Source organism: Oncorhynchus gorbuscha, linkage group LG07 (assembly GCF_021184085.1).
Source record: "Oncorhynchus gorbuscha isolate QuinsamMale2020 ecotype Even-year linkage group LG07, OgorEven_v1.0, whole genome shotgun sequence".
Lineage (NCBI taxonomy): Eukaryota > Metazoa > Chordata > Actinopteri > Salmoniformes > Salmonidae > Oncorhynchus > Oncorhynchus gorbuscha.
In genome coordinates, this window is record NC_060179.1 from 60988105 (window position 1) to 61014218 (window position 26114).

Below are 26114 nucleotides of genomic sequence, written 5' to 3' on the forward strand. Positions count from 1 at the left end.
AAAATTAAGTATTTGGTCACCGACAAACAAGCAAGATTTCTGACTCTCACAGACCTGTAACTTCTTGAGGCTCCTCTGTCCTCCACTCGTTACCTGTATTAATGGCACCTGTTTGAACTTGTTATCAGTATAAAATACACCTGTCCACAACCTCAAACAGTCACACTCAACTCCACTATGGCTAAGACCAAAGAGCTGTCAAAGGACACCAGAAACAAAATTGTAGACCTGCACCAGGCTGGGAAGATTGAATCTACAATCGGTAAGCAGCTTGGTTTGAAGAAGTCAACTGTCGGAGCAATTATTAGGAAATGGAAGACCTACAAGACCAGATCTCACCCCGTGGGGTCAAAATTATCACAAGAACGGTGAGCAAAAATCCCAGAACCACACGGAGGACCTAGTGAATGACCTGCAGAGAGCTGGGACCAAAGTAGCAAAGCCTACCATCAGTAACACACTACGCCAGCAGGGACTCAAATCCTGCAGTGCCAGACGTGTCCCCCTGCTTAAGCCAGTACATGTTCAGGCCCGTCTGAAGTTTGAAAATCCCATAGAGACCATTTGGATGATCCAGAAGAAGATTGGGAGAATGCCATATGGTCAGATGAAACCAAAATATAACTTTTTGGTAAAAACTCAACTCGTCGTGTTTGGAGGACAAAGAATGCTGAGTTGCATCCAAAGAACACCATACCTACTGTGAAGCATGGGGGTGGAAATATCATGCTTCGGGGCTGTTTTTCTGCAAAGGGACCAGGACGACTGATCCGTGTAAAGGAAAGAATGAATGTGGCCATGTATCGTGAGATTTTGAGTGAAAACCTCCTTCCATCAGCAAGGGTATTGAAGATGAAACGTGGCTGGGTCTTTCAGCATGACAATGATCCCAAACACACCACCCAGGCAACGAAGGAGTGGCTTCGTAAGAAGCATTTCAAGGTCCTGGAGTCAGTCTCCAGATCTCAACCCCATAGAAAATCTTTGGGGGGGGGAGTTGAAAGTCCACGTTGCCCAGCAACAGCCCCAAAACATCACTGCTCTAGAGGAGATCTGCATGGAGGAATGGGCCAAAATACTAGCAACAGTGTGTGAAAACCTTGTTAAGATTTACAAAAAACGTTTCACTCTTGCATTGCCAACAAAGGGTATATAACAAAGTATTGAGATAAACTTTTGTTATTGACCAAATACTTATTTTCCACCATAAATTGCTAATAAATTCATAAAAAATTATGAAAATTACAGGCCACTCATCTTTTTAAGTGGGAGAACTTGCATAATTGGTGGCTGACTAAATACTTTTTTGCCCCAATGTACACCTGAGATGAGGAATTGTAGATTATGTAAACATTATTAAAGTGGCGTTATTTAAAGTGACTGGTGATACCTTTATTAAGTCCGTTTATTTAAATGGCCAGAGATTGCATTCTTTAACAGTCTGATGTCCTTGAGATAGAAGCTGTTTTTCAGTCTCTCAGTTCCAGCTTTGATGCACCTGTACTGGCCTCACCTTCTAGATGATAGCGGGGTGAACAAGCAGTGGCTCGGGTGGTTGTTGTCCTTGATCTTTTTGGACAACAACCACAGGCCTTCCTGTGACATCGGGTGCTGTAGGTGTCCTGGAGGGCAGGTAGTTTCCCCCCGGTGATGCGTTGTGCAGACCGCACCACCCTCTGGAGAGCGATGCGGTTGAGGGTGGTGCAATTGTCGTACCAGGCGACGATACAGCCCGACAGGATGCTCTTGAGTGTTTTAGATGACCAGCCAAATTTCTTCAGTCTTCTGAGCTTGAAGAGGCGCTGTTGCGCCTTCTTCACCACGCTGTCTGTGGGTAGACCATTTCAGTTTGTCCGTGATGTGTATGGCGAGGAACTTAAAACTTTCCACCTTCTCCACTACTGTCCCGTGGATGGGGTGGTGCTCCCTCTGCTGTTTCCTGTAGTCCACGATCATCTGTTTTGTGGAGGTTATTTTCATGACACCACACTCTGAGGGCCCTCACCTCCTCCTTGTAGGCCGTCTCGTCGTCTTTGTTGGTAATCAGGCCTACCACTGTAGTGTCGTCTGCAAATTTGATGATTGAGTTGGAAGTGTGCATGGCCACGCAGTCATGCGTGAACAGGGAGTACAGGAGAGGGCTGAGAACACACCCTAGTGGGGCCCCAGTGTTGAGGATCAGCGGGGTGGAGATGCTGTTTCCTACCTTCACCACCTGGGGGCGGCCTATCAAAGTCCAATTTCTCTACCATAGGCTGTCTCCAATGGCGTTTTAGAGAATTTGGCAGTACGTCCAACTGGCCTCACAACTGCAGACTACGTGTAACCACGCCAGTCCAGGACCTCCACATCTGACTTCTTCACCTGCGGGATCGTCCGAGACCAGCTACCAGGACAGCTGATGAAACTGAGGAGGACTTCTGTCTGTAATCAAGCCCTGTTGTGGTGAAAAACTCATTCTGATTGGCTGGGCCTGGCTCCCCAGTTGGTGGGCCTATGCCCAGTCATGTGAAATCCATAGATTAGTGCCTAATGAATTTATTTAAATCAACTGATTTCCTTATATGAACTGTAACTCAGTAAAATCTTTGAAATTGTTGCATGTTGTGCAGTGGTGTAAAGTACTTAAGTAAAAATACTTTAAAGTACTACTTAAGTAGTTTTGGGGGGTGATCTGTACATTACGTTACTATTTATATTTTTGCTAACTTTTACTTCACTAAATTCCTAAAGAAAATAATGTACTTTTTACTCCATACATTTTCCCTGACACCCAAAAGTACTTATTACATTTTGACAGGAAAATGGTCCAATTCATACACTTATCAAGAGAACATCCCTACTGTCTCTGATCTGGCTCACAAGTGCTTCATTTGTAAATGATTTCTTAGTGCTGGAGTGTGCCCCTGCAATTTGTCAATAAAAAAAATGAGTAAATTGTGCCGTTGAATTTGAAATGATTTACACTTTTCATACTTAAGTATGTTGTAGCAATTCTATTTACTTTTGATACTTAAGTATATTTAAAACCAAGTACTTTTAGACTTTTACTGGGTGACTTTCACTTTTTCTTGAGTCATTTTCTATTAAGTTATCTTTACTTTTACTGAAGTATGACAATTGAGTACTTTTTCCACAACTGATGTTGCATTTATATTTTTGTTCAGTATATCTATCAGATAATAATCATCATCAGCATCGACTTTGTTCCACTTATCCAATTTTGGCCAGATCTTTGAGTCTTTCAACATGACCGCTCTGTGGAAGCTGCCGTGTATCTTCATCTGTGATAACAAGTTGGGTATGGAGACGTCTGTAGAGAGGACTTCTCCTAGCACTGAGTACTTCAAAAGAGGGAGACTATTCCTGGCCTCAAGGTAGGAAACACATGGTCAGTGGGTGTACAGTATCTCTGCTATATTGACCTTCCTGCCTCTGGGTGTAGGTGGAAGGCATGGGTGTTCTGTGTGTGAGGGAGGCCATCAAGCTCGCAGCAGACCACTGGAAGGTGCATAGATGAGAAAGTTATAACACTCTTCAAGCTCTTAAACAAGTTAAGTACAACTTTGTCTCAGACAATCTAATCTCAGAGGGATGATCAGCTTCTAGTATCACACCAGTGTCTCTTCCCTGACAAAGGGAGGATATGTGACCAGCATAGAGACACTCTGTGGAAGAGACTCCAGTACAGAGCTGCATCTCGTCCCAGTTTAACCACTCCTGGCGTGGTGCAGAGCTAGAGAGCATAAATGCTGAGAAACTGCCGCTCCAATAGAAATCCTTGATCAGGCTATTCAGCAGTGTCATGGCTGCGTTGGCTTCCTTGTTTGAGTATTTTTGTTTAGAAACCTCTCTGGCAGAGTCTTATTGTCACGTGGAGCTGGAGACCTAACGTTACCATGGACACAGCATGAGCGACCCTGGGGATAGGTGAGACGATATTTCTGACCCTGTGACCGTTACTTGACCTCCGGTCCCTCTGCGCCCCTTAACTCCCCACCCACACCACCTCTCTCTCCTCACTCTGTTTTGTTTTAACCTTACCCACCTCTGTGTTGCCACTCTTCCTCACTCCCTATTTTAGCCTGTCTAGACACTCTTCAGTGTTGGTTTGGGATGCACAGCTTCCTTTCCAGGGCTCTGTGTCTTTCTCTCATCGACCAAGGGATAGAGCTGAACCCTGCTTGTAGTGTCTTAACACTTAACTTATTTATGTAATAAGAAAGACTCTGAATACAATCAATTGAACTGGAGCTTCACATTTACTCAAACTAGTTAGTACCAGAATAACATAGAACAACATTGCGCATGACCAAGGGTGCTCCATCCTTAAAGGGGACATCAGTAATTAACAGAACATAACATTCCTTCTCTTATACAATCAGAGTTACTTTTACCAAACCACAACTGAAACATTTCCCAGAACTTGTTGTAGTTATTTTGCATCTTTTAATTTGAACAGTTTGTTTTTGTTTGTTTGTTTATAAGTCTAGTCTGTCTGATGGACGGTGCCTTCGTTCTGGGTAGCGCCTCAGATTGTCTGGAGGCTCCTGAACATCCTCAGTGTGTGCTTGTTCCATTATAGCTTCTGCTATAGCAGCACCTTCATCAACACGTTCCCTTCTTTCAGCCTGGGGTCTCTCTACTGCCCCACCGTCCTCTACAGTTCCTTGTGTGTCACTCTCAGGATCTCTGTGCCTGTTCTCTCTCGATTGTTGTGCTGTTTTCCGTGGAATGCATTTGGTTAATGTGACGCCGCCACATTATGTCTGGGCTCACTTGAACCTGGTAAGTTCTGGGTCCCGTTTGTGTGTGTACGGTCCCTCTTGTCCATTTCCCTCCTCTTCTGTAGTCTCGCACCATCACTTCCTGTCCTGTTTGCAGATGGCGCTCTCGGCCACCGGAGAGCATCTTGGGTTGTTTGTTCAGCACTTCATTACGCCTGTTTGGCTTCATGATGTCCAGCTGTGTGCGGAGAGGCCTCCCGAACATCAGTGCGGCTGGGCTTTCATTTGTTGTGGGGTGTTTCGGTAGGAGGCCAGGAACTTGGCCAGTTTTGTTTGCAAAGTCCCTTCGTCTCGTTTTGCTGCACGGAGTCCTTGCTTTAGGGTTTGCACAAAGCGTTCTGCCAGCCCATTGGTGGCAGGGTGGTACGGAGCTGAGGTTGAGTGTTTGATTCCATTTACTGACATGAATCTTGTAAACTTGTTACTTACAAAAGCTTGTGCGTTGTCACTTACCAGCTGCAGTGGCAAACCGAAGCGTGCAAACGTTGTTCTGAGACACTCTATCGTCTGAGCTGAGGTGGAGGAGTCAGTGCAAAACACCTCTGGCCATTTGGAATGGGCATCAACTATAACCAGAAACATGTGCTTTTCAAAGGGACCAGCGTAGTCCACATGAATTCTCTGCCATGGCTCTGCGGGCCATTCCCATGGGTGGACTGGGACAGGAGCAGGCATGTGAAGGGTTTCCAAACATCCACTACAGTTCTTTGCCATATTTTCTATCTGTTGGTCCAGACCTGGCCACCAGAAGTGGCTCCTTGCGAGCAGCTTCATTTTGACAATTCCAACATGACCTTCATGTAGTTACTGCAAGACTAGATGTTGGCATTTCTGGGGTATCATGACTCTCATTCCCCACATCAAACATCCTTGGTACGTTGTAATTTCGTTTCTCCGCTGGAAATACGGAGTCAACTCCTTTCTGCAAGTAGCTGGCCATCCTGACATGGTGTAGGTGTACACTTTTGACAAGGTCACATCTTTCCTTGTCTCCTGTTTGATAACTGTGCTTGTGACCGGTAGTGCCTCAAGCTGAGCGGTATGGAACATGTCCACTGCATCCACCCTCCTTTGTCTTTCTCTTGTACACGGCAGTCTGGATAATCCATCTGCATTTGTGTGGAGGGCTGACGGCTTAAACTCAATGTCATACATATGACTGGCAAGGAACAGGGCATATCGCTGTAACCTGGCTGCTGTCATTGCCGGAATGCCTTTCTTTGGACTGAAAATGGAAAGCAACGGCTGGTGATCTGTAACCAGTGTGAAACGCTTGCCATATAGGTATGCGTGGAATTTCTTGACGCCCCACACTAGTGCCAGTGCTTCTTTGTCGATTTGTGAGTAGTTTTTCTCTGCATCATTCAATGTTCGTGACGCAAATGCAACTGGCCTCTCTGACCCATCTTTCAGTGTGTGTGAAAGGACTGCCCCTAATCCATAAGGGGACGCATCACAAGCCAACTTCACTGGCATTTCAGGGTCGTAATGCATCAGGACCTGTTCAGATGTTATGAGCCGTTTTGCCTCCAGAAATGCATTTTCACACTGCTCTGTCCACCGCCATGTCCTATTCTTTTCCAGGAGCTGATTTAGAGGCTGGAGTACTGCTGAAAGGTTTGGGAGGAATCTTCTGTAGTAATTGATCAGTCCCGTGAAAGATCTCACTTCTGTGATATTTTGTGGTCGTGGTGCCTGTACCACTGCCTCGATTTTGTCCTGTGTTTTGTGCAATCCATTGCAGTCAATCTCATGTCCACAGAAGACAATCTTGTCTTTGAAGAACTCACACTTCTTTAAGTTTGCCTGTAGACCATACTCTTTCAGTCTTTTCAGGACCTCTTCCAGGTTAGCCAGGTGCTCTTTGTCGGTGCGTCCTGTTATGATCATGTCAACCAGGATACACTGGGTTCCTGGGATTCCTTGCAAAATCTGGTCAATAGTTCGTTGCCAAATGGCTGGGCCTGATGCAATGCCAAAAACCAGGCGGTTATACCTGTATAGACCTTTGTGTGTGTTTATTGTCAGGTACTGTTTGGAATTCTCTTCAACCAGTAGCTGCAGGTAAGCCTGTTTCAGATCGATTTTACTGAAGTGTTTCCCACCAGCTAGTGCAGCAAAGATGTCATCCAGGCGTGGTAGGGGGCATTGGTCCACATGCAACATTGGATTCACAGTTACCTTGAAGTCCCCACACATACTAACAGACCCGTCTTTCTTCACAATAGGAACTATGGGTGTGGCCCATTCGTTTCTATCCACTTTCGTCAGGATCCCTGTATCCTGCAAGCGATCGATTTCCGCTTCCACCTTTGGTCTCAGGGAGTATGGAACAGATCTGGCTTTGCAGAATTTTGGGGTTGCGTCATCTCTTAGTACAAGTTTTGCTGTGAAGCCGTTTACTGTTCCCATCTGATCACTGAAAACTGTAATGTATTTCTTCCGCAAGTGTTCCAGTGTTTGGTCTGTGCCTTTCTCTTTGGACTGGAACGTGTGGAGCATTTTCAAGTCACACCAATTCAGCTTTATTTTTGAAAGCCATTCCCTGCCAAATAATGGGGGGGCCAGTTCCAGGCACCACATACAGCTGTAACTGCTGTGTTTGCTCCCCATAATGCACGCTGACCTGCAACGCCCCCATTGGGCTCAATCTCTCTCCTGAGTATGTCTTCAGCAACACATTTGTGTTCTTCAGCTTGATAGCCTTAAAGTGCTCATTGTAGACAGTAGTGGAAATTATAGACACTGCAGATCCTGTGTCCAGCTCCATTTTGAGGGGTTTGCCTTCGATATCTGGTGTCACCCATATTATGCTACTGCTGGGAGAAGTCACTGTGTTTAACTCCATTGTACCAATTAATCGTTCATCTGAATCACTGCCACTGTTCTCTGCTAGTGCATTCACAGACCCTTTAATTTTCTCAGTTTTCCTGTTGTGACTGAATTTTGCTTTGCATGCTCTTTGAATGTGCCCCCTTCTACTGCATTTGTGACAAATTTCGTCTTTGAAACGGCAGTCCTTTGCTCTGTGACCATCTCTGTCACATTTTTCGGCCACACGGGGGCGCTATCGACTGCGTGAAAACGTGTGCAGGGAAATTTGTGACAGGTCAGTACTTCTTTTACTTTGCAACTCAAATGTATCTTTAGTCGCGATTTCCATAGCCACAGCAATTTCAACAGCCTTTGCAAACGTTTTTGAATGTGTTCATGTTTCAGTCCACAAACAAATCTATCCCTTAATGTGTCATTTAGGTTCTCTCCCAACTGGCAATGTTCAGACAGTTTCTTCAACACTGCTACAGATGTACTAACACCCTCCCCCTCATTCTGATCTCTCTTGTGGAAACGAAAACGTTCCGCGATGAGGAGTGGTTTAGGTGATATGTGATTTTGCAATATCTCCACAATCTCTGTGAATGTTTGGTCCTTCTGTAGCTCAGTTGGTAGAGCATGGCGCTTGTAACGCCAGGGTAGTGGGTTCGATCCCCGGGACCACCCATACGTAGAATGTATGCACACATGACTGTAAGTCGCTTTGGATAAAAGCGTCTGCTAAATGGCATATATTATTTGAGGGCTTCAGAGGGGCAGTCAGATCTCTTAGCAAACTGTATGTTTTTGGGCCAATTAAACTCAACAACGCTGGTACTCTTTTGTTATCAGCAATGTCGTTCGCAATGAAGTACTGTTCCAGTCGTTCAATGTAAGATGCCCAGTTTTCTTGCGTGTCATCAAACACATCTATTTTCCCGATGCTAGCCATTCTCTTTACCTCCGGCTCCACGGGTCTTTGATCTGCCGCCTCGTTCTCGTCAGCTCTCCCCTCGTCTTCACTGCTTGCTAGCTGTTGTGCTACAGGGTCAAAATCTTCCTCTCTTCCTACGAGCTCCATCTGTATTCGTGATGCACACTGCAGGTAATCATCCTCGTCGCCATTGTAGTGTCTTAACACTTAGTACCCTGCTAATCAGGTCTAACCCCTTTTAGGCTTGTGTGCGGCTGCTCGACCATGGAAACCCATTTCGTGAAGCTTTGGACAAACAGTTATTGTGCTGATGTTGCTTCCAGAGGCAGTTTGGAACTCGGTAGTGAATGTTGCAACCGAAGACAATTTTTTTTTCATGCTTCAACACTCAGCAGTCACTTTCTGTGAGCTTGTGTGGCCTACCACTTCTTGGCTGAGCCGTTTCTCCTAGATGTTTCCACTTCACAATAACAACACTTACAGTTGACCAGGGCAGCTCTAGCAGGGCAGAAATTTGATGAACTGACCATCCTATGATGGTGCCACTTTGAAAGTCACTGAGCTCTTCAGTAAGGCCATTCTACTGTCAATGTTTGTCTATGGAGATTGCATGGCGTGTGCTCGACTTTATAAACGTGTCAGCAACAGGTGTGGCTGAATAATCCACACATTTTATGGGGTGTCTACATACTTTTGTGTATATATAGTGTAGCTGTTGAGATCAGGAAGGTGATCGAGGATGTGGTCCAGTTTGCGATCTCTAACCCTGAGCCGCCATTGGACGAGCTCTGCAACCACAATTTCGCCAATGAACTGCCCATGGAGGTCCGTGGGACTACCCCTGGGTCAAACTTAAGTCTGTCAGCTAGACACACACCTGAACCAAACTGCAGGCCATCAGCTACACATCCTCTCCTTCCCTTTGAGACACCAACCCCTATGTTAAAGCCTACTCCCCATCTCCTCCTTCTCTCATTAGTACTCTAAACGCACAATAGGATATGAGATTGTGAACCTGTACGTCAGAGTTCAGTATAGCAGCATTCCAAATTAGTTAAACTCTGACCCTGTGATGTCACTGGTATTTATTCACAATATGTACTGTATAGTGTATAATATGTCGTTTTAGGTTAGAGTTGGTATGTATTCTCCTGATACTGAGGGATCTGTCTGAATGGGAGGTGAATTGCATTGGGAAGGCTTTTTTTCCAGCCCAGCACTAACACACCTGATTCAACATATCAACCACTCATCAAGCTGTATCGGGTGTATTAATGCTGATATGTAACTTACAAAGCTTGTACACCCTATAGCTCTCCAGGACCAGGGTTGGGGAGTGTGTGGGGGGTCTGGATATGTCTCTCTGTTTTTAAGGTTTATTACTGTTTGACGGTATTACGTTCCTAGACTAGATAAACTTAAGAGACACCGCCAGACTGCAAGTAATAACGTCATCATAGGAAAAGGGAATGGAAATGGTAGTCTATTTGTCTCCTCCTGCTCTCTTCCTCTCCTTCTCTTTCTCTGACTCCCTCCCCCTCTCCATGAGGAGAGGATACTGATCCAAGCACTATGGAACTGAAGCATCTGTGTGAATTGGAAGATTGTAATACAGTTTGACATGATTTGACTTGATCATTAAAGTTGGCTAAGACTTGGGGTGTTTTGAAAAGCTCTTAAAATAAAATGTATTATTTATTATAATAACAACAATAATAGTGCTTGTTTCTGATGACTCTGTAGCGGCCCGTATGCATGAGAGCTAATAATGTACCATGCCAGGTAGGTGAGTGCATTTTCCTGCTCCTGCAACAGCACGAATCTTAGTATTAGTCAGAAGTAGTGTTTATAATTAGTATTTATATACAGTGCCTTCGGAAAGTATTCAGACCCCTTGACTGTTTCCACATTTTGTTACGTTACAGCCTTTATTATGAAATTGATTAAATAAAAGTCCTCAGCAATCTACACAGGAGCATCCTGTTTCCATTGATCATTCTTGAGACGCTTCTACAACTTGATTGGAGTACACCTGTGGTAAATTTAATTGATTGGACATGATTTGGAAAGGCACACACCTGTCTATATAAGGTCTCACAGTTGACAGTGCATGTCAGAGCAAAAACAAGGTCGAAGGAATTGTCCGTAGAGTTCCGAGACAGGATTGTGTCGAGGTATAGATCTGGGGAAGTGTACCAAAAATTGAAGGTCCCCAAGAACCACTAAGACTCTTCCTAGAGCTGGCCATCCAGCCCTGAGCAATTTTGGGACAAGGGCCTTGGTCAGGTAGGTGAAAGAGCTCCAGAGTTCCTTTGTGGAGATGGGAGAACATTCCAGAAGGATAACCATCTCTGCAGCACTCCACCAATCAGACCTTTATTGTAGAATGGCGAGATGGAAGCCACTCCTCAGTAAAAAACACATGACAGCCCGCTTGGAGTTTTCCAAATGGCACCTAAAGGACTCTCAGACCATGAGAAACAAGATTCTCTGGTCTGATGAAACCAAGATTGAACTCTTCGGCCTAAATGTCAAGCGTCACGTCTGGAGCAAACCTGGCTCCATCCCTACGGTGAAGCATGGTGGTGGCAGCATCATGCCTTTGGGATGTTTTTCAGCGACAGCGACTGGGAGACTAGTCAGGATCGAGGGAAAGCTGAACAGAGCAAAGTACAGAGAGACCTTGATTAAAAACCTGCTCCAGAGCGCTCAGGACCACAGACTGGGGCGAAGGTTCACCTTCCAACAAGGCAACGATCCTCAGCACACAGCCAAAACAATGCAGGAGTGGCTTCGGGACAAGTCTCTAAATATCCTTGAGTGGCTCAGCCAGAGCCCGGACTTGTACCCAATTGACCATCTCTGGAGAAACCTGAAAATAGCTGTGCATCGACGCTCCCCATCCAACCTGACAGCTTGAGCGGATCTGCAGAGAAGAATGGGAGAAACTCCCCAAATACAGGTTTGCCAAGCTTGTAGCATCATATCCAAGAAGACTTGAGGATGTAAACGCTGCCAAACATGCTTCAACAAAGTACTGAGTAAAGGGTCTGAATACTTATGTAAATGTGATATTTCAGTTTTAAATTTGTAATAAATTAGCAAAAAGTTCAAAAAAATCTCTTTACTTTGTCAGTATGTAGCTTGATGAGAGAAAATAATAATTTTATCAATTTCAGAATAAGGCTATAACGTAACAAAATGTGGAAAAAGTCAAGGGGTCTGAATACTTTGAAAGCACTGTATGTATATTTCTATATTTCTATACAGTAGACATCAATGGTGTAGTGGAGGGTAAACACAGTTTACACCTTTTTTTATTTATTTTGTGAGAGGTTTTAGCCACCTTTTGTGGAAAAATGCATTAAAAGTATAGGGACAGTTACTTAATTTAGACTGGACGGCAATCAGAATTTACCACATCACTGGTAGAGATAATGTTTTAGGAGTTTGACGTTTGGAGCTAGGGAGTTGAAGAGTTATAACCTCTCACTTTGCCAGAAATTCACACACACAGTCAACACCCATAGACTGTTCACTCAGCTACCGTCCGGCAAACGGTACTGGAACAACTGGACTGGAGCATCAGCTTTTCCACCATAATTAGCAAATAAATTCATTAAAAATCCTACAATGTGATTTTCTGGATTTTTTTTCTCATTTTGTCTGTCATAGTTGAAGTGTACCTATGATGAAAATTACCGGCCTCTCATATTTTTAAGTGGGAGAACTTGCACAATTGGTGGCTGAATAAATACTTTTTTGCCCCACTGTACAGTACCAGTCAAACGTTTGGACATACCTGCTCATTATGTTTGACTATTTTCTACATTGTATAATAATCTGAAGACATCTCAACTATGAAATAACACATATGGAATAATCTAGTAACCAAACAAGTGTTACAAAAATCTATTTTATATTCTTCAAAGTAGCCACTCTTTGCCTTGATGACATCATTGCACACGCTTGGAATTCTCTCAACCAGCTTCACCTGGAATGCTTTTCCAACAGTTTTGAAGGCATTCCCACATATGCTGAGCACTTGTTGGCTGCTCAACATATGCTTAACTCATCCCAAACCATCTCAATTGGTTTGAAGTCAGGTGACTGACAGGTCATCTGATGCAGCACTCTGTCGCTCTCCTTCTTTGTCAAATAGCCCTTACACAGCTTGGAGGTGTGTTGGGTCAGTGTCCTGTTGAAAAACAAATGATAGTCCCAATAAGCGCAAAACAGATGGGATGGCATATTGCTGCAGAAGGCTGTGGTAGCCTAGCTGGATAAGTGTGCCTTGAATTCTAAATAAATCACTGACAGTGTCACCAGCAAAGCACCATCACACCTCCTCCATTGCTTCACAGTGGGAACCACACATGTAGAGATAATCCGTTCACCTACTCTGCGTCTCACAAATAAATGGCAGTTGGAACCAGAAATCTCAAATTTGGACTCGTCAGACCAAAGGACAGATTGGCTACTTTGAAGAATCTAAAATCTAAAATATATTTAGATTTGTTTAACACTTTTTTGGTTACTACATGATTCCATATATGTTATTTCATAGTTTTAATGTCTTCATTATTATTCTACAATATAGAAGAATTAAGAAAAACCCTTGAATGAGTAGGTGTTCTAAAACTTTTGACCGGTTGTATACACGCACACACACACACACACACACACACACACACACACACACACACACACACACACACACACACACACACACACACACACACACACACACACACACACACACACACACACACACACACACACACACACACACACACACAGTTGAAGTCAAAAGTTTACATAGCCTATCAGAAGCTTCTAAAGTGTAACTGACATAACTCGAGTCAATTGGAGGTGTACCTGTGGATGTATTTCAAGGCCTGCCTTCAAACTCAGTGCAACACCATGTTCATCTGTAAAAACAATAGTACGCAAGTATAAACACCATGGGACGATGCAGCCAACATACCACTCAGGAAAGAGACTCGTTCTGATTCCTCGAGATGAACGTACTTTGGTGCAAAAAGTGCAAATCAATCCCAGAACAACAGCAAAGGACCTTGTGAAGATGTTTGAGGAAACAGGTACAAAAGTATCTATATACACAGTAAAACAAGTCCTATATCTACATAACCTGAAAGGCCGCTCAGCAAGGAAGAAGCCACTGCTCTAAAACCGCCATAAAAAAGCCAGACTACGGTTTGAAACTGAACATAGGGACAAAGATCGTACCTTTTGGAGAAATGTCCTCTAGTCTGATGAAACAGAAATAGACCCGTTTGGCCATAATGGCCTTGTTTGGAGGAAAAAGGGGGAGGCCGAAGAACACCATCCCAACCGTGAAGCAAGGGGGTGGCAGCATCATGTTGTGGGGGTGCTTTGCTGCAGGATGGACTGGTGCACTGCACAAAATAGATGGCATCATTAGGATGGAATATTATGTGGATATATTGAAGAAACATCTCAAGACATCAGTCAGGAAGTTAAAAGCTTGGTCACAAATGTGTCTTCCAAATGGACAATGACCCCAAGCATGCTTCCAAAGTTGTGGCAAAATGGCTTAAGGACAACAAAGTCAAGGTATTGGAGTGGCCATCACAAAGCCCTGACCTCAATCCTATAGAAAATGTGTGGGCAGATCTGATAAAGCGTGTGCGAGCAAGGAGGCCTACAAACCTGACTCAGTTACACCAACTCTGTCAGGAGAAATGGGCCAAAATTCTCCCAACTTATTGTGGGAATCTTGTGGAAGGCTACCTGAAACATTTGACCCAAGTTAAACAATTTAAAGACAATGCTAACAAATACTACTTGAGTGTATGTACACATCTGACCCACTTGGGAATGTGATGAAAGAAATTAAACTGAAATAGATCATTCTCTCTACTATTATTCTGACATTTCACATTCTTAAAATAGTGGTGATCCTAACTGACCTAAGACAGGGAATTTTTACTAGGATTAAATGTCAGGAATTGTGAAAAACTGAGTTGAAATGGTTTTGGCTATATATATATATACAGTGGGGAGAACAAGTATTTGATACACTACCAATTTTGCAGGTTTTCCTACTTACAAAGCATGTAGAGGTCTGTAATTTTTATCATAGGTACACGTCAACTGTGAGAGACGGAATCTAAAACAAAAATCCAGAAAATGACATTGTATGATTTTTAAGTAATTAATTTGCATTTTATTGCATGACATAAGTATTTGATCACCTACCAATCAGTAAGAATTCCGGCTCTCACATACCTGTTAGTTTTTCTTTAAGAAGCCCCCCTGCTCTCCACTCATTACCTGTATTATCTGCACCTGTTTGAACTCGTTACCTGTATAAAAGACACCTGTCCACACACTCAATCAAACAGACTCCAACCTCTCCACAATGGCCAAGACCAGAGAGCTATGTAAGGACATCAGGGATAAAATTGTAGACCTGCACAAGGCTGGGATGGGTTACAGGACAATAGGCAAGCAGCTTGGTGAGAAGGCAACAACTGTTGGCGCTATTATTAGAAAATGGAAGAAGTTCAAGATGACGGTCAATCACCCTCGGTCTGGAGCTCCATGCAAGATCTCACCTCGTGGGGCATCAATGATCATGAGAAAGGTGAGGGATCAGCCCAGAACTACACCTGGTCAATGACCCGAAGAGAGCTGGGACCACAGCCTCAAAGAAAACCATTAGTAACACACTACGCCGTCATGGATTAAAATCCTGCAGTGCACGCAAGGTCCCCCTGATCAAGCCAGCGCATGTCCAGGCCCATCTGAAGTTTGCCAATGACCATTTGGATAATCCAGGGGAGGAATGGGAGAAGGTCATGTGGTCTGATGAGACAAAAAATAGAGATTTTTGGTCTAAACTCCACTCAACGTGTTTGGAGGAAGAAGAAGGATTAGTACAACCCCAAGAACACCATCCCAACCATGAAGCATGGAGGTGGAAACATTATTCTTTGGGTATGCTTTTCTGCAAAGGGGACAGGACGACTGTACCGTATTGAGGAGAGGATGGATGGGGCCATGTATCGCGAGATCTTGGCCAACAACCTTCCCTCAGTAAGAGCATTAAAGATGGGTCGTGGCTGGGTCTTTCAGCATGACAACGACCCGAAACACACAGCCAGGCAACTAAGGAGTGGCTCCGTACAAAGTATCTCAAGGTCCTGGAGTGGCCTAGCCAGTCTCCAGACCTGAACCCAATAGAAAATCTTCGGAGGGATCTGAAAGTCCGTATTGCCCCGCGACAGCCCCAAAACCTGAAGAAGGTCTGTATGGAGGAGTGGGCCAAAATCCCTGCTGCAGTGTGTGCAAACCTGGTCAAGAACTACAGGAAACGTATGATCTCTGTAATTGCAAACAAAGGTTTCTGCACCAAATATTAAGTTCTGCTTTTCTGATGTATGAAATACTTATGTCATGCAATAAAATGCAAATTAATTACTTAAAAATTTTCTGGATTTTTGTTTTAGATTCAGTCTCTCACAGTTGAAGTGTACCTTATGATAAAAATTACAGACCTCTACATGCTTTGTATAAGGAAAACCTGCAAAATCGGGAGTGTATCAAATACTTGTTCTCCCCACTGTATAGTCTATACACACTCATACTACATTGACACAGCCACACAAATCCCACATACATTCACATACACAGCATACACACACGCACTCATACCGACACAACACAAACATGCACACTCACACACTTTTAAACTCATTATTTGCTGCTCATACTCAGTTCTTTATTTTATTCTTATTATTATCTATCCTGATGCCTAGTCACTTTACCCTGCCTTCATGTACATATCTACCTCAAATACCTCATACCTCTGCACTGTGATCTGGTACTCATTGTATATAGCTCCTAATTGATCTGGTACTCATTGTATATAGCTCCTAATTGATCTGGTACTCCCGGTATATACTGTAGCTCCATTCTTGTGTTTTTTATTTTATTCCTCATGTACTATTTTATTTGTATTATTTTTAAATTCTGCATCATTAGGAAGGGCTCATAAGCAATCTTTACCAGTTGTTTTTAGCACATGACAAGTAAGATATTATTTGGAAATCCGGCCCCCCTGGTCATAGACTGTTCTCTCTGCTACAGCACGGCAAGTACCTGAGCGTCAAATCTAGGTCCAAAAGGCGTTTTAACAGTTTCTACCCCCAAGCCAAAGACTGAACAGCTAATCAAATGGCTATCCAGATTATTTGCAATGTCCCCGCCCCCCTTACACTCCTGCTACGCTCTGTTTATTATCTATGAATAATCACTTTAACTCTACCTACACGTACATATTACCTCAATTACCTCGACTAACCAGTGCCTTCGCACATTGACTCTGTACCACCATTTGATTAGTGTATAGCCTTGCTATTGTTATTTTACTGCTGCTCTTTAATTATTTTTTACTTAACACATTTTTCTTAAAACTGCATACTTTGTTAAGGGCTTGTAAGCATTTTACTGTAAAGTCTACTACACCTGTTGCATTCGGCGCATGTGACAAATACAATTTTATTTGATTTGAAGCCTCCTTGATACAAATAGCGTGGAAATGACCAATGAGGGGAGGATCAATGGACCGACCAATGGCATGCACTGACAGGCGTTTCCTGATATCAATGGACTGACGAAGGGCGGGCACAAATGGGTGTTACCGGATAATCAAGGAATGGCCATATCAAGAAACGCCCCCAAATTTCGGTCTGCAATTAGACTATATTGGCTGAGCCGGAGGAGCGCGAATTCAACGAGCTGTGGAATACATTGCGGCCAGCAGGCCAAACGAACGACTGAAAACGAATCATGACTCTCGAGTCAGTAAAAAGAGTCGTTCAAAAAGAACGAATCGTTCCCGAACTGCCCATCACTCGTACCCCCGCCCTTCTCTATTTTTCTTTTCATTTTGCGCCCTCATCATCCAGACAGACCAGTTTGTGCAGCGAAACCACATACAAGAGCAAGGTAATTCTCTCCACATCTGTGCATTGTATTGTTATTTCATTATATAATTATCGTCATATAACAGTTAAGAGTCAAGACATCAACACGTTTGACCGAAAACAGAGTAACATTTTACGGTAAGAGCACGATTAATCAATAGCCTACATTTTGATAGTGCGCTTTGGGCTATAAATATTTTATTTTCGGAGCTATTTTTGCACAAGTTAGCTACCACCATTCAGGTGAAAATGTTATTCTATAAACTTATCTGGATAAATATGTGTTGTGTGAGTAGCCTAGCCTTTAAACTGTGTAGTCTCGTGCAGCTTCTACCTTATTTTGAACGATCAATCTATTCTCCTGTTGTCTCAGCTGGTTCACATAAGAATGTTCTGGAATCAAGATGCCGGTGGCCTTGATTTGGGGAGTGAGTGAGTGAGTGAGAGTCAAGACACCACATGTTAACCCGCTATTAGACAACTCTTAGGGTATTTTAAAGTTAAAAGGGATTTAGACAAAGGCCGCCAAAAAAAGGGCAGCGTCGTGAGTAACTGTCTGTGTGTAGCCTACTGAATATTTACGTGTCTCCCATGCTGATAATGCTGAGGACAAGCAGCCACAGTACCCTGCAGATTTTGGGAAGTGCATGGTGGTGTTGAGACAGCCTTTGTCTAGTTGAAGGAGCCCAGTCGGCACTGGTGTTTGCACTGCTCCAAAACTAGCCAAATATAAATGTACATCCTATAATAATCCCATTATTTTAAAAATCTGTTTACAGTCACTAACTACTTTTACAAGCAGTATATATAAAATGAGACAGATTAGATGGATAAACTGTGTTGTTGGATTAAAGTACTTGTCAGTGTATGTAATAGCCAATAATTCAATACTAGTTTTCAGTGTTTTTTTTTTCTGTGCAAAATTGTGACAACAGAGGTGTGTATAAGAGTGCAGGCTGCTGGAGGGAGGACTGCTCATAATAATGGCTGGTACGGAGCAAATGGGATGGTATCAAAAACCAGCCCACTGATTCCGCTCCAGCCATTACCATGGGCCTGTTCTCCCCAATTAAGGTGCCACCAACCTCCTGTGGTGTACACACAATCAAGTAAAAATTCCACCAGCGTGTGATGATGTCGTCAGGATAAAACCTGCTACCTTTCTTTGACACATGGATGGGGGACATTTTATTAATCCCCTTCTCTTAAATTCGTTTTGGGATAAGAGATTACACTGCTTCTTACCAATCAAGAATAAAGAGTGCCTTTTCCTCTTTATTGGATCATTATGGTTCCCTACCGCCCTAAACCCTCCTCCCTATAAACTCTGGTTGCAACCCTGTCTCCACCCTGACCCTCCAGTCAATAAAGGGCAAACTCCACTTTACTCCACCATGCAGGCAGCTATATTTAGATGGTGCCACTTGTCACATAGAGAGAGAGAGCAGCCCTAGGGATGCAGTCTGCCACACATTTCCCTCATCTATCTTTTACATAGAAACAGTGTTGGGGAAGCTACTCTATCACAGTTTACCAAACTATGAATTACTTCACACTGGAAGAAAAAATCTACCCTTAATAAAAAATATAGTTTACTTAACCAAAGCTACTTTGAAAAGGTACAGAAATGCTTTTTAAATAAAAATTACAAGAACTCCCTTCAGCCCAGCAGTTAAGCATATTAAACACAAAAATATGTTTCAAATGAGAATTAAGGTCAAATTCCCCCCCAAAAAATGAAATTCTTGCCTACTTCACCCATATTCTATTTTAGCAACAACAACAAAAAAGTAGTGTGTTCCAGTATTAAGCTACACTGCTTCATGGCAAACAAAGTAATTAACTACTGAAAACACCACCAAGGTTTGAATTCAGTTCAACTACCACTAAACTACTGCAAAATGTAGTTTCATTACTAGTTGAACTACATGTAGTTTACTACTCCCCAACACTGCATAGAAAGCCATCGGTCTGCAGTCTCTAAGAGGGGAGGGCTATTGTGATAGGTCTCAAAGACACAATTCTCTAGACGGGGGGGGGGGGGGGGGGGGTTGGTTAATATGATGTATTAAACATCCTAAGGCTCGGCGAGGCTGGATTATATAGACAGACTTGGGATGATTTCAAAGCCAGTGACATCAGTGCTGTTGCTTTAAACCAAATCACTTTCTTCAGTGGTTGGGGAAGCTACTCTGAAAATATAGTTTGCCAAGCTACCAATTACTTCACACTGGAAGAAGTTAAGCTACACTAAAGTTACCTTTAAGAAAAATATTGTTTACTTAACTAAAGTAACTTTGAAAAAACAGCTTTATCATATCCTAAATTTGAAATGTCAGACTACAAATTGCAAGAACATATCATTCTGGAGTCAGATGTTGACAGTGTGTATTTTAGTCTAACTATAAATCTCACTATAAATCACGTGAAAATTAGGTATGTCTGATGCAGAAATAGAGGATATTCAGACATATTTTCTTACATTTTTGCAAAAAAAGAGTGTGCATAGTTCGTCTGGTGTAAAAATACTTGAAAGTACTACTTACGGTGCCTAAAGAAAATATTCATGACACTTGACTTATTCTACATTTTGTTGTTACACCCTGAATTCAAAATGAATGAAATATGTTTATTTCTCTCGCTCATCTACCATAATGACAAAGTGAAAACTTGTTTTAAGAAATTGTAGCACATTTATTGAAAATTAAATACAGAAATATTGAATTCACATAATATTCACACCCCTGAGTCGATACTTTGTAGAAGCAACCTTTGCAGTGATTACAGCTGTGAGTCTGAGAGCTTTCCTCGCCTGGATTTTGCAACATTTTCCCATTATTCTTTTTAAAATTCTTCAAGCTCTGTCAAATTGGTTGTTGATCATTGCTAGACAACCATTTTCAGGTCTTGCCTGAACTGTAACTCAGCCACTCAGGAACATTCACTGTCTTCTTGGTAAGCAACTCGTGTGAATTTGGCCTTGTGTTTTAGGTTATTGTCCTGCTGAAAGGTGAGTTTGTCCCCAAGTGTCTGTTGGAAAGCAGACTGAACCAGGTTTTCCTCTAGGGTTTGTCCTGAGCTTAGCTCCAGGCTTAATTCAGTTTATTTTTATTACTCCCCAGTCCTTAATGATAACATGATGCAGCCACCACTATGTTTGAAAATATGGAGAGTGGTACTCAGTAATGTGTTTTATGTTTGGGGCAAACCCAATAACACTTTGTATTCAGGACAAAAAATGTATTGCTTTGCCACATTTTATTGCAGTATTACTTAAGTGCCTTGTTGCAAACAGTGTGCATGTTTTGGAATATTTTTATTCTGTACAGTCTTCTCTCTTTTCACTCTGTCAATTAGGTTAATATTGTGGATTAAATACAATGTTGTTGATCCATCCTTAGTTTTCTCCTACCACGGCCATTAAACTCTGTTTAGCCTCATGGTGAAATCCCTGAGCAGTTTCCTTATTCTCCAGCAACTGAGTTAGAATAGAACACCTGTATCTTTGTAGTGACTGAGTGTATAGATCCACATTCCAAAGAGTAATTAGTAACTTCACCATGCTCAACGGGATATTTAATGTCTGCTATTTTATTTTGACCCATCTACCAATAGGTTACCTTCTTTGCTAAGCATTGGAAAACCTCCCTGGTCTTCGGTTGAATCTGTGTTTGAAATTAATTTCTCGACTGAGGGACCTTACAATTATCTCTATATGTGGAGTACAGAGATGAGGTAGTTATTTAAAAATCATGTTAAATGCTATTCTTGCACACAAAGTCCATGCAACTCATTATGTGACTTGTTAAGCAAATGTTTACTCCTGAAATTATTTAGGCTTGCCGTAACAAAGGGGTTAATTACTTATTGACATTTCTGATGTAAAATGTAAAAAAAATATGAATAAAATAAATAATCTAAAAACATAATTCCACTTTGACATTTTGGGGTATTGTGTGTAGGCCAGTGACAAATCTCAAATGAATACATTTTAAATTCAGTTTGTAACAAGACAATGTGGATTACTTTCTGAAGGCACTGCATGTAGTTTTTTGGGGGTATCTGTACTTCACTACTTATATTTTTTGACAACTTTTATTTTTACTCCACTGTCTATTTACTTTTTACTCAGATACATTTTCTCTGACACCCAAAAGTGCTCGTTACATTTTGTATGCTCAGGTAGAATAGCAATATGGTTCAATTCATGCATACAGTACATTCAGAAAGTATTCAGACCACTTCACTTTTTCCACTTTTTTTTTCTTTTTACAGTACAGCCTTATTCTAAAATTGATTGTTTCCTCAATCTATACACAATAGCCCATAATGACAAAGCAAAAACAGCTTTAATTTTTTTGTTGCTGATGTGTGTGTTTTTTGTTTTTTTATTTATTTAGATGCATATATATATATCACATTTACGTAAGTATACAGACCCTTTACTCAGCACTTTGTTGAAGCACCTTTGGCAGAGATGACAGCCTCGAGTTTTCTTGGGTATGACGCTACAGGCTTGGCACACCTGTATTTGGGGAGTTTCTCCCATTCTTCTCTGCAGATCCTTTTAAGCTCTGTCAGGTTAGATGGAGAGCATTGCAGCACAGCTATTTTCAGGTCTCTCCAGAGATGTTAGATCGGGTTCAAGTCTGGGCTCTGGCTGGGCCGCTCAAAGACATTGACACTTGTCCCGAAGCCACTCCTGTGATGTCTTGGCTGTGTGTTTAGGGTCGTTGGTCCTTTTGAAAGGTGTACTTTCGCCCAGTCTGAGGTCCTGAGCACTCTGGAGCAGGTTTTCTCTGTACTTTGCTCCGTTCATCTTTACCTCGACCCTGACTAGTCTCCCAGTCCCTGCTGCTGAAAAAAAATCCCTACAGCATGATGCTGCCACCACCATGTTTCACTGTAGGGATGGTATTGGCCAGGTATTGAGCGATGCCTGGTGTCCTCCAGACGTGACACTTGGCATTCAGGCCAAAGAGTTCAATCTTGTTTGTCATGGTCTGAGATTCCTTTAGGTGCCTTTTGACAAACTCCAAGCGGGCTGCCATGTGCCTTTTACTGGGGAGTGGCTTCCGTCTGGCCACTACCATAAAGGCCTGATTGGTAGAGTGCTGCAGAGATGGATGTCCTTCTGGAAGGTTCTCCCATCTTCACAGAGGAACTCTGGAGCGCTGTCAGAGTGACCATCGGGTTCCTGGTCACCTCCCTGACCAAGGCCCTTCTCCTCTGATTGCTCAGTTTGGCCGGGCGGCCAGCTCTAGGAAGAGTCTTGCTGGTTCCAAACTTATTCCATTTAAGATTGATGTAGGCCACTGTGTTCTTGGAGACCTTCAATGCTGCAGAAATGTTACCCTTCCCCAGTTCTGTGGCTCGACACAGTCCTTTCTCTGAACTCTACGGACAATTCCTTTGACCTCATGGCTTGTTTTTTTGCTCTTACATGCACTGAGGGACCTTTATATAGACAGGTGTGTGCCTTTTACTGAGGGGTGGCTTCCGTCTGGCCACTCTACCATAAAGCCCTGATTGGTGGAGTGCTGCAGAGATGGTTGTCCTTCTGGAAGGTTCGCCCATCTCCACAGAGGAGCTCTGTTATTTCAATGAGTGTCCCTCCTTGTTATTGTTTTGCAGTCTTTCAGATTCATTCATATATTTCTCTATTTCTTACTCCTTTTTTTTCTCCAGGCAACCACCAAGCTCCTCCATTATCCCGTCTTCCAGACACATACTAAACCACCACCACAAACACACCACCCATCACCCTTATCATGCAGACAGTCTAGGTCTGTCTCCCTGGCTGTGACCCACCCGAGGCTGAGGCAGCTTCTCCTACAGAGCTCCACACCCCCAGGGGGACCCCCACAGAGATGGCTGATTCAGACCCCTCGTCCCCCTCCGATCCCCCACGGCCACTGAGCTCCCCCCGCACCCCTCTCTCCCTATCATTCCCCTTCCTCAGGGAGGGAAGTCGGGTGTGGGAGAGGGAAAGGAAACCCCCCCTGATGCCAGGCGACCTGCCAAGCCCTCTGCCCACCAAACGCACCCGCACATACTCAGCGTGAGTAGGAATAATCTGTAGTGATAGAGTGAGTGTGTTTGTGCATGGCCTTGAGTGTGATCTATGAGGCTCTGGTCACTATCAGGGACTAGGGAGCCATTTTGGATGCAAGTCCAGAGAAAAGCCTCCATGGGTTAATGTTGTTTCTTTCCTGTGTGTGTGTCTCAGTACGGTGCGGGCCAGATCAGGCCCAGTGTATAAGGGCGTGTGTAAGACCTTCTACAGGTCCCAGGGTCATGGCTTTATAAAGCCCTCCAACGGTGGAGAGGACATCTTTGTACACATCTCTGAGTGAGTGATTCTGAAGCGTTAGGATGCAATTATAATCTACAACACACTTTGGGACTGAAAAGTTATATGCGTTGTACCTAATATCATATTTTATAATCACAATACACCTTATTGCTTTATCATATATTCATAAACTTTAATGTCCTAGACCTAAAGAGGCCTGGATTCTCAAAGCGTTCTCCCCCTCTCCCTTTTTTAGTATCGATGGAGAATACGTGCCCATGGAAGGTGACGAGGTCACGTACAAAGTCTGTTCCATCCCCCCCAAGAACCAGAAGATCCAGGCGATGGAGGTTGTCATCACCCACTTGGCCCCAGGAACCAAGCATGAGACCTGGTCTGGACAGATCATCAGCTCCTAGACCTCCACCTGCATCTGCAAAGAGGCAGTGTGGTGGAGGTTGGGGGAAGGTGGGAAGGAACCTGGAGAGGTAAAGGGGGAGGAGGGAAAAGTGGAGTCCAGTGTAGGGAGATAAGGTGGGGGAGGTAGGAGCCTAGAGGTAAAGGGGAAGAAGGAGGAAGTAAACAAGCACAGGGAGCAGTGGAAGGAGTGATTACGTGAAGGTGTAACCCTAAGGGTTGGAATGTGGTAATATAAGGCTTAAGACAGCGTTAAGTAGGTTTCAGTTCGAATGTGAATGAGGAAAAGTTAAATATTTAAGTTAGCAAAAGGGTCCAGGTTAAATTGGATTAAAGGTTGATGGTTTTTTTAAAGATTATTTAAGATGGCAGGAGTCTAGTACGTTTTAATAAGACACTGCTGTAAGGAAAACTGTGAAACAAAGACCAACAAACCTTCCTAAATTGTTGTTTTTATTCATACTTTGATTTATTTATTTAATTTTTATTCGTTATGACAAGTGAGGTAGATATTGTTAAGATTATACATTTCTGTTTTAATGCCAATATATGCCTGGTCTAACCCATCGCACAATTCACTCTGATGATACTGCCCTGGTAACGCCCACTCCTTCAGTCTAATGTTGACCAATGACAATTTATTAATCTTTGTAACAGAGTTATTGATGATTACTATATGAGGTTCAAAACGCCTTTTTTTTAAAAAATCATTAAAACACATGTTATCCATAGTAATAGACAAGAAATGAACATGTACTGTTGTCAATAGTCTCATACTTTAATCATGCAGTTTTAGTCTTTTGTAAGCATAATTAGGTTTATATGCATTGTTAATACCATGTTTTATTTATTGTGACTAAATTATATAGTACTGTCTCTCTTATTTTGGGAAACTGTTTGAAGTTTAATTGTGTTCTAGAGCACTTTTTATGTCGATTCACTGTGACTAGCGTGTTGTCATTAGGATAAAAAGTTACTACTGTATTATTCACATTCCTGTGTGAAATTGTGTTTTATTATTTGCATGAATAAGTTAACCTGTGGTCCAAAATAGGTTATTAGCTATTCAAATATTGCTTCAGAAATTGCTTATTAGAACGGTATGTAACATCGATAGTCCATTAGAGGGCAGACAAGGACAAGTAATCTCTAACCAATTTTGGAGAAACTCAAGGGTACACACAGTACTTCACAAAACCGGTCTACTGTGTGGAAGTACGTCAACCTCTGAAGTAATGGTTAACCCTGACCATATAGATATTTTGCATCATGCAGTATCTGGGCCGCTCCACTTTTTTGCACTGTAAACCCAAGATGGATAAGCCGTGATATCACAACTTCAGTTGAATACATGGAAAAGAACTAAATCTTACATTTTTTTTATGGGGATGCAATCTATCCTCCAAAATGTCAACGATCCTCCAAGCCAACATATTTAAAAAAAAAACATCTTAATGAATTCACATATAAAGAGCGCAGTGGAAACAGCTGATGAGATGTACTGGTGGTCAGTAATCAGACTTAAACCTTTCCCATAAAAAGGACATTGTGCCCCAGGTATACGATAACGACACACTAACGCACTACACACACACCTGGACACATGCATCAACGAACCTATAAATGCACGCGCACACTCACACACCCAAGGACTCATTAAATATACTTAAGTATCAGAAGTAAATGGAATTGCTCAAATGTACTTAAGCATCAAAAGTAAAACTCATTTCAAATTCCTTATATTAAACAAATCAGATGGTACAATTTTATTTTTAGCCAGGGGCACACTCAGACATAATTTATGAATGAACAAACAAGCTAAGCCAGAAGAACTAAGTAACGTTAAACCCAAAGGTCCGTCCTCTTGACTTGTCATTTTTGATGTATGAGCT

At 42.6% G+C, this 26114-nt stretch overlaps 1 protein-coding gene across 2 annotated transcripts; it reads left to right on the forward strand.

The window, feature by feature from the left end:
* Positions 1-17351: 17351 nt before the first annotated feature.
* LOC124039303 (cold shock domain-containing protein C2-like) lies at positions 17352-25215 on the forward strand. Of its 2 annotated transcripts, none has more exons than XM_046355243.1 (4): positions 17352-17648; positions 23199-23571; positions 23740-23862; positions 24062-25215. In XM_046355243.1, exons 2-4 carry the CDS (start codon positions 23381-23383, stop codon positions 24222-24224), a joined length of 477 nt encoding a protein of 158 aa, XP_046211199.1. In that variant the 5' UTR covers positions 17352-17648; positions 23199-23380; the 3' UTR covers positions 24225-25215. The 2 variants fall into 2 exon arrangements, with proteins under 2 accessions (XP_046211199.1, XP_046211198.1); XM_046355242.1 differs by having other exon boundaries at positions 17352-17532.
* The last annotated feature ends 899 nt before the right edge of the window (positions 25216-26114 follow it).

What these genes read in the sequence shown, in the direction of transcription:
- LOC124039303 (XM_046355243.1), top strand. Translation starts at nt 23,381, where the DNA reads ATGGCTGATTCAGACCCCTCGTCCCCCTCCGATCCCCCACGGCCACTG. An exon ending in CGCACCCGCACATACTCAGC is followed by an intron (nt 23,572 to 23,739) that starts GTGAGTAGGAAT and finishes TGTGTGTCTCAG; the next exon opens with TACGGTGCGGGCCAGATCAG. An exon ending in ATCTTTGTACACATCTCTGA is followed by an intron (nt 23,863 to 24,061) that starts GTGAGTGATTCT and finishes TCCCTTTTTTAG; the next exon opens with TATCGATGGAGAATACGTGC.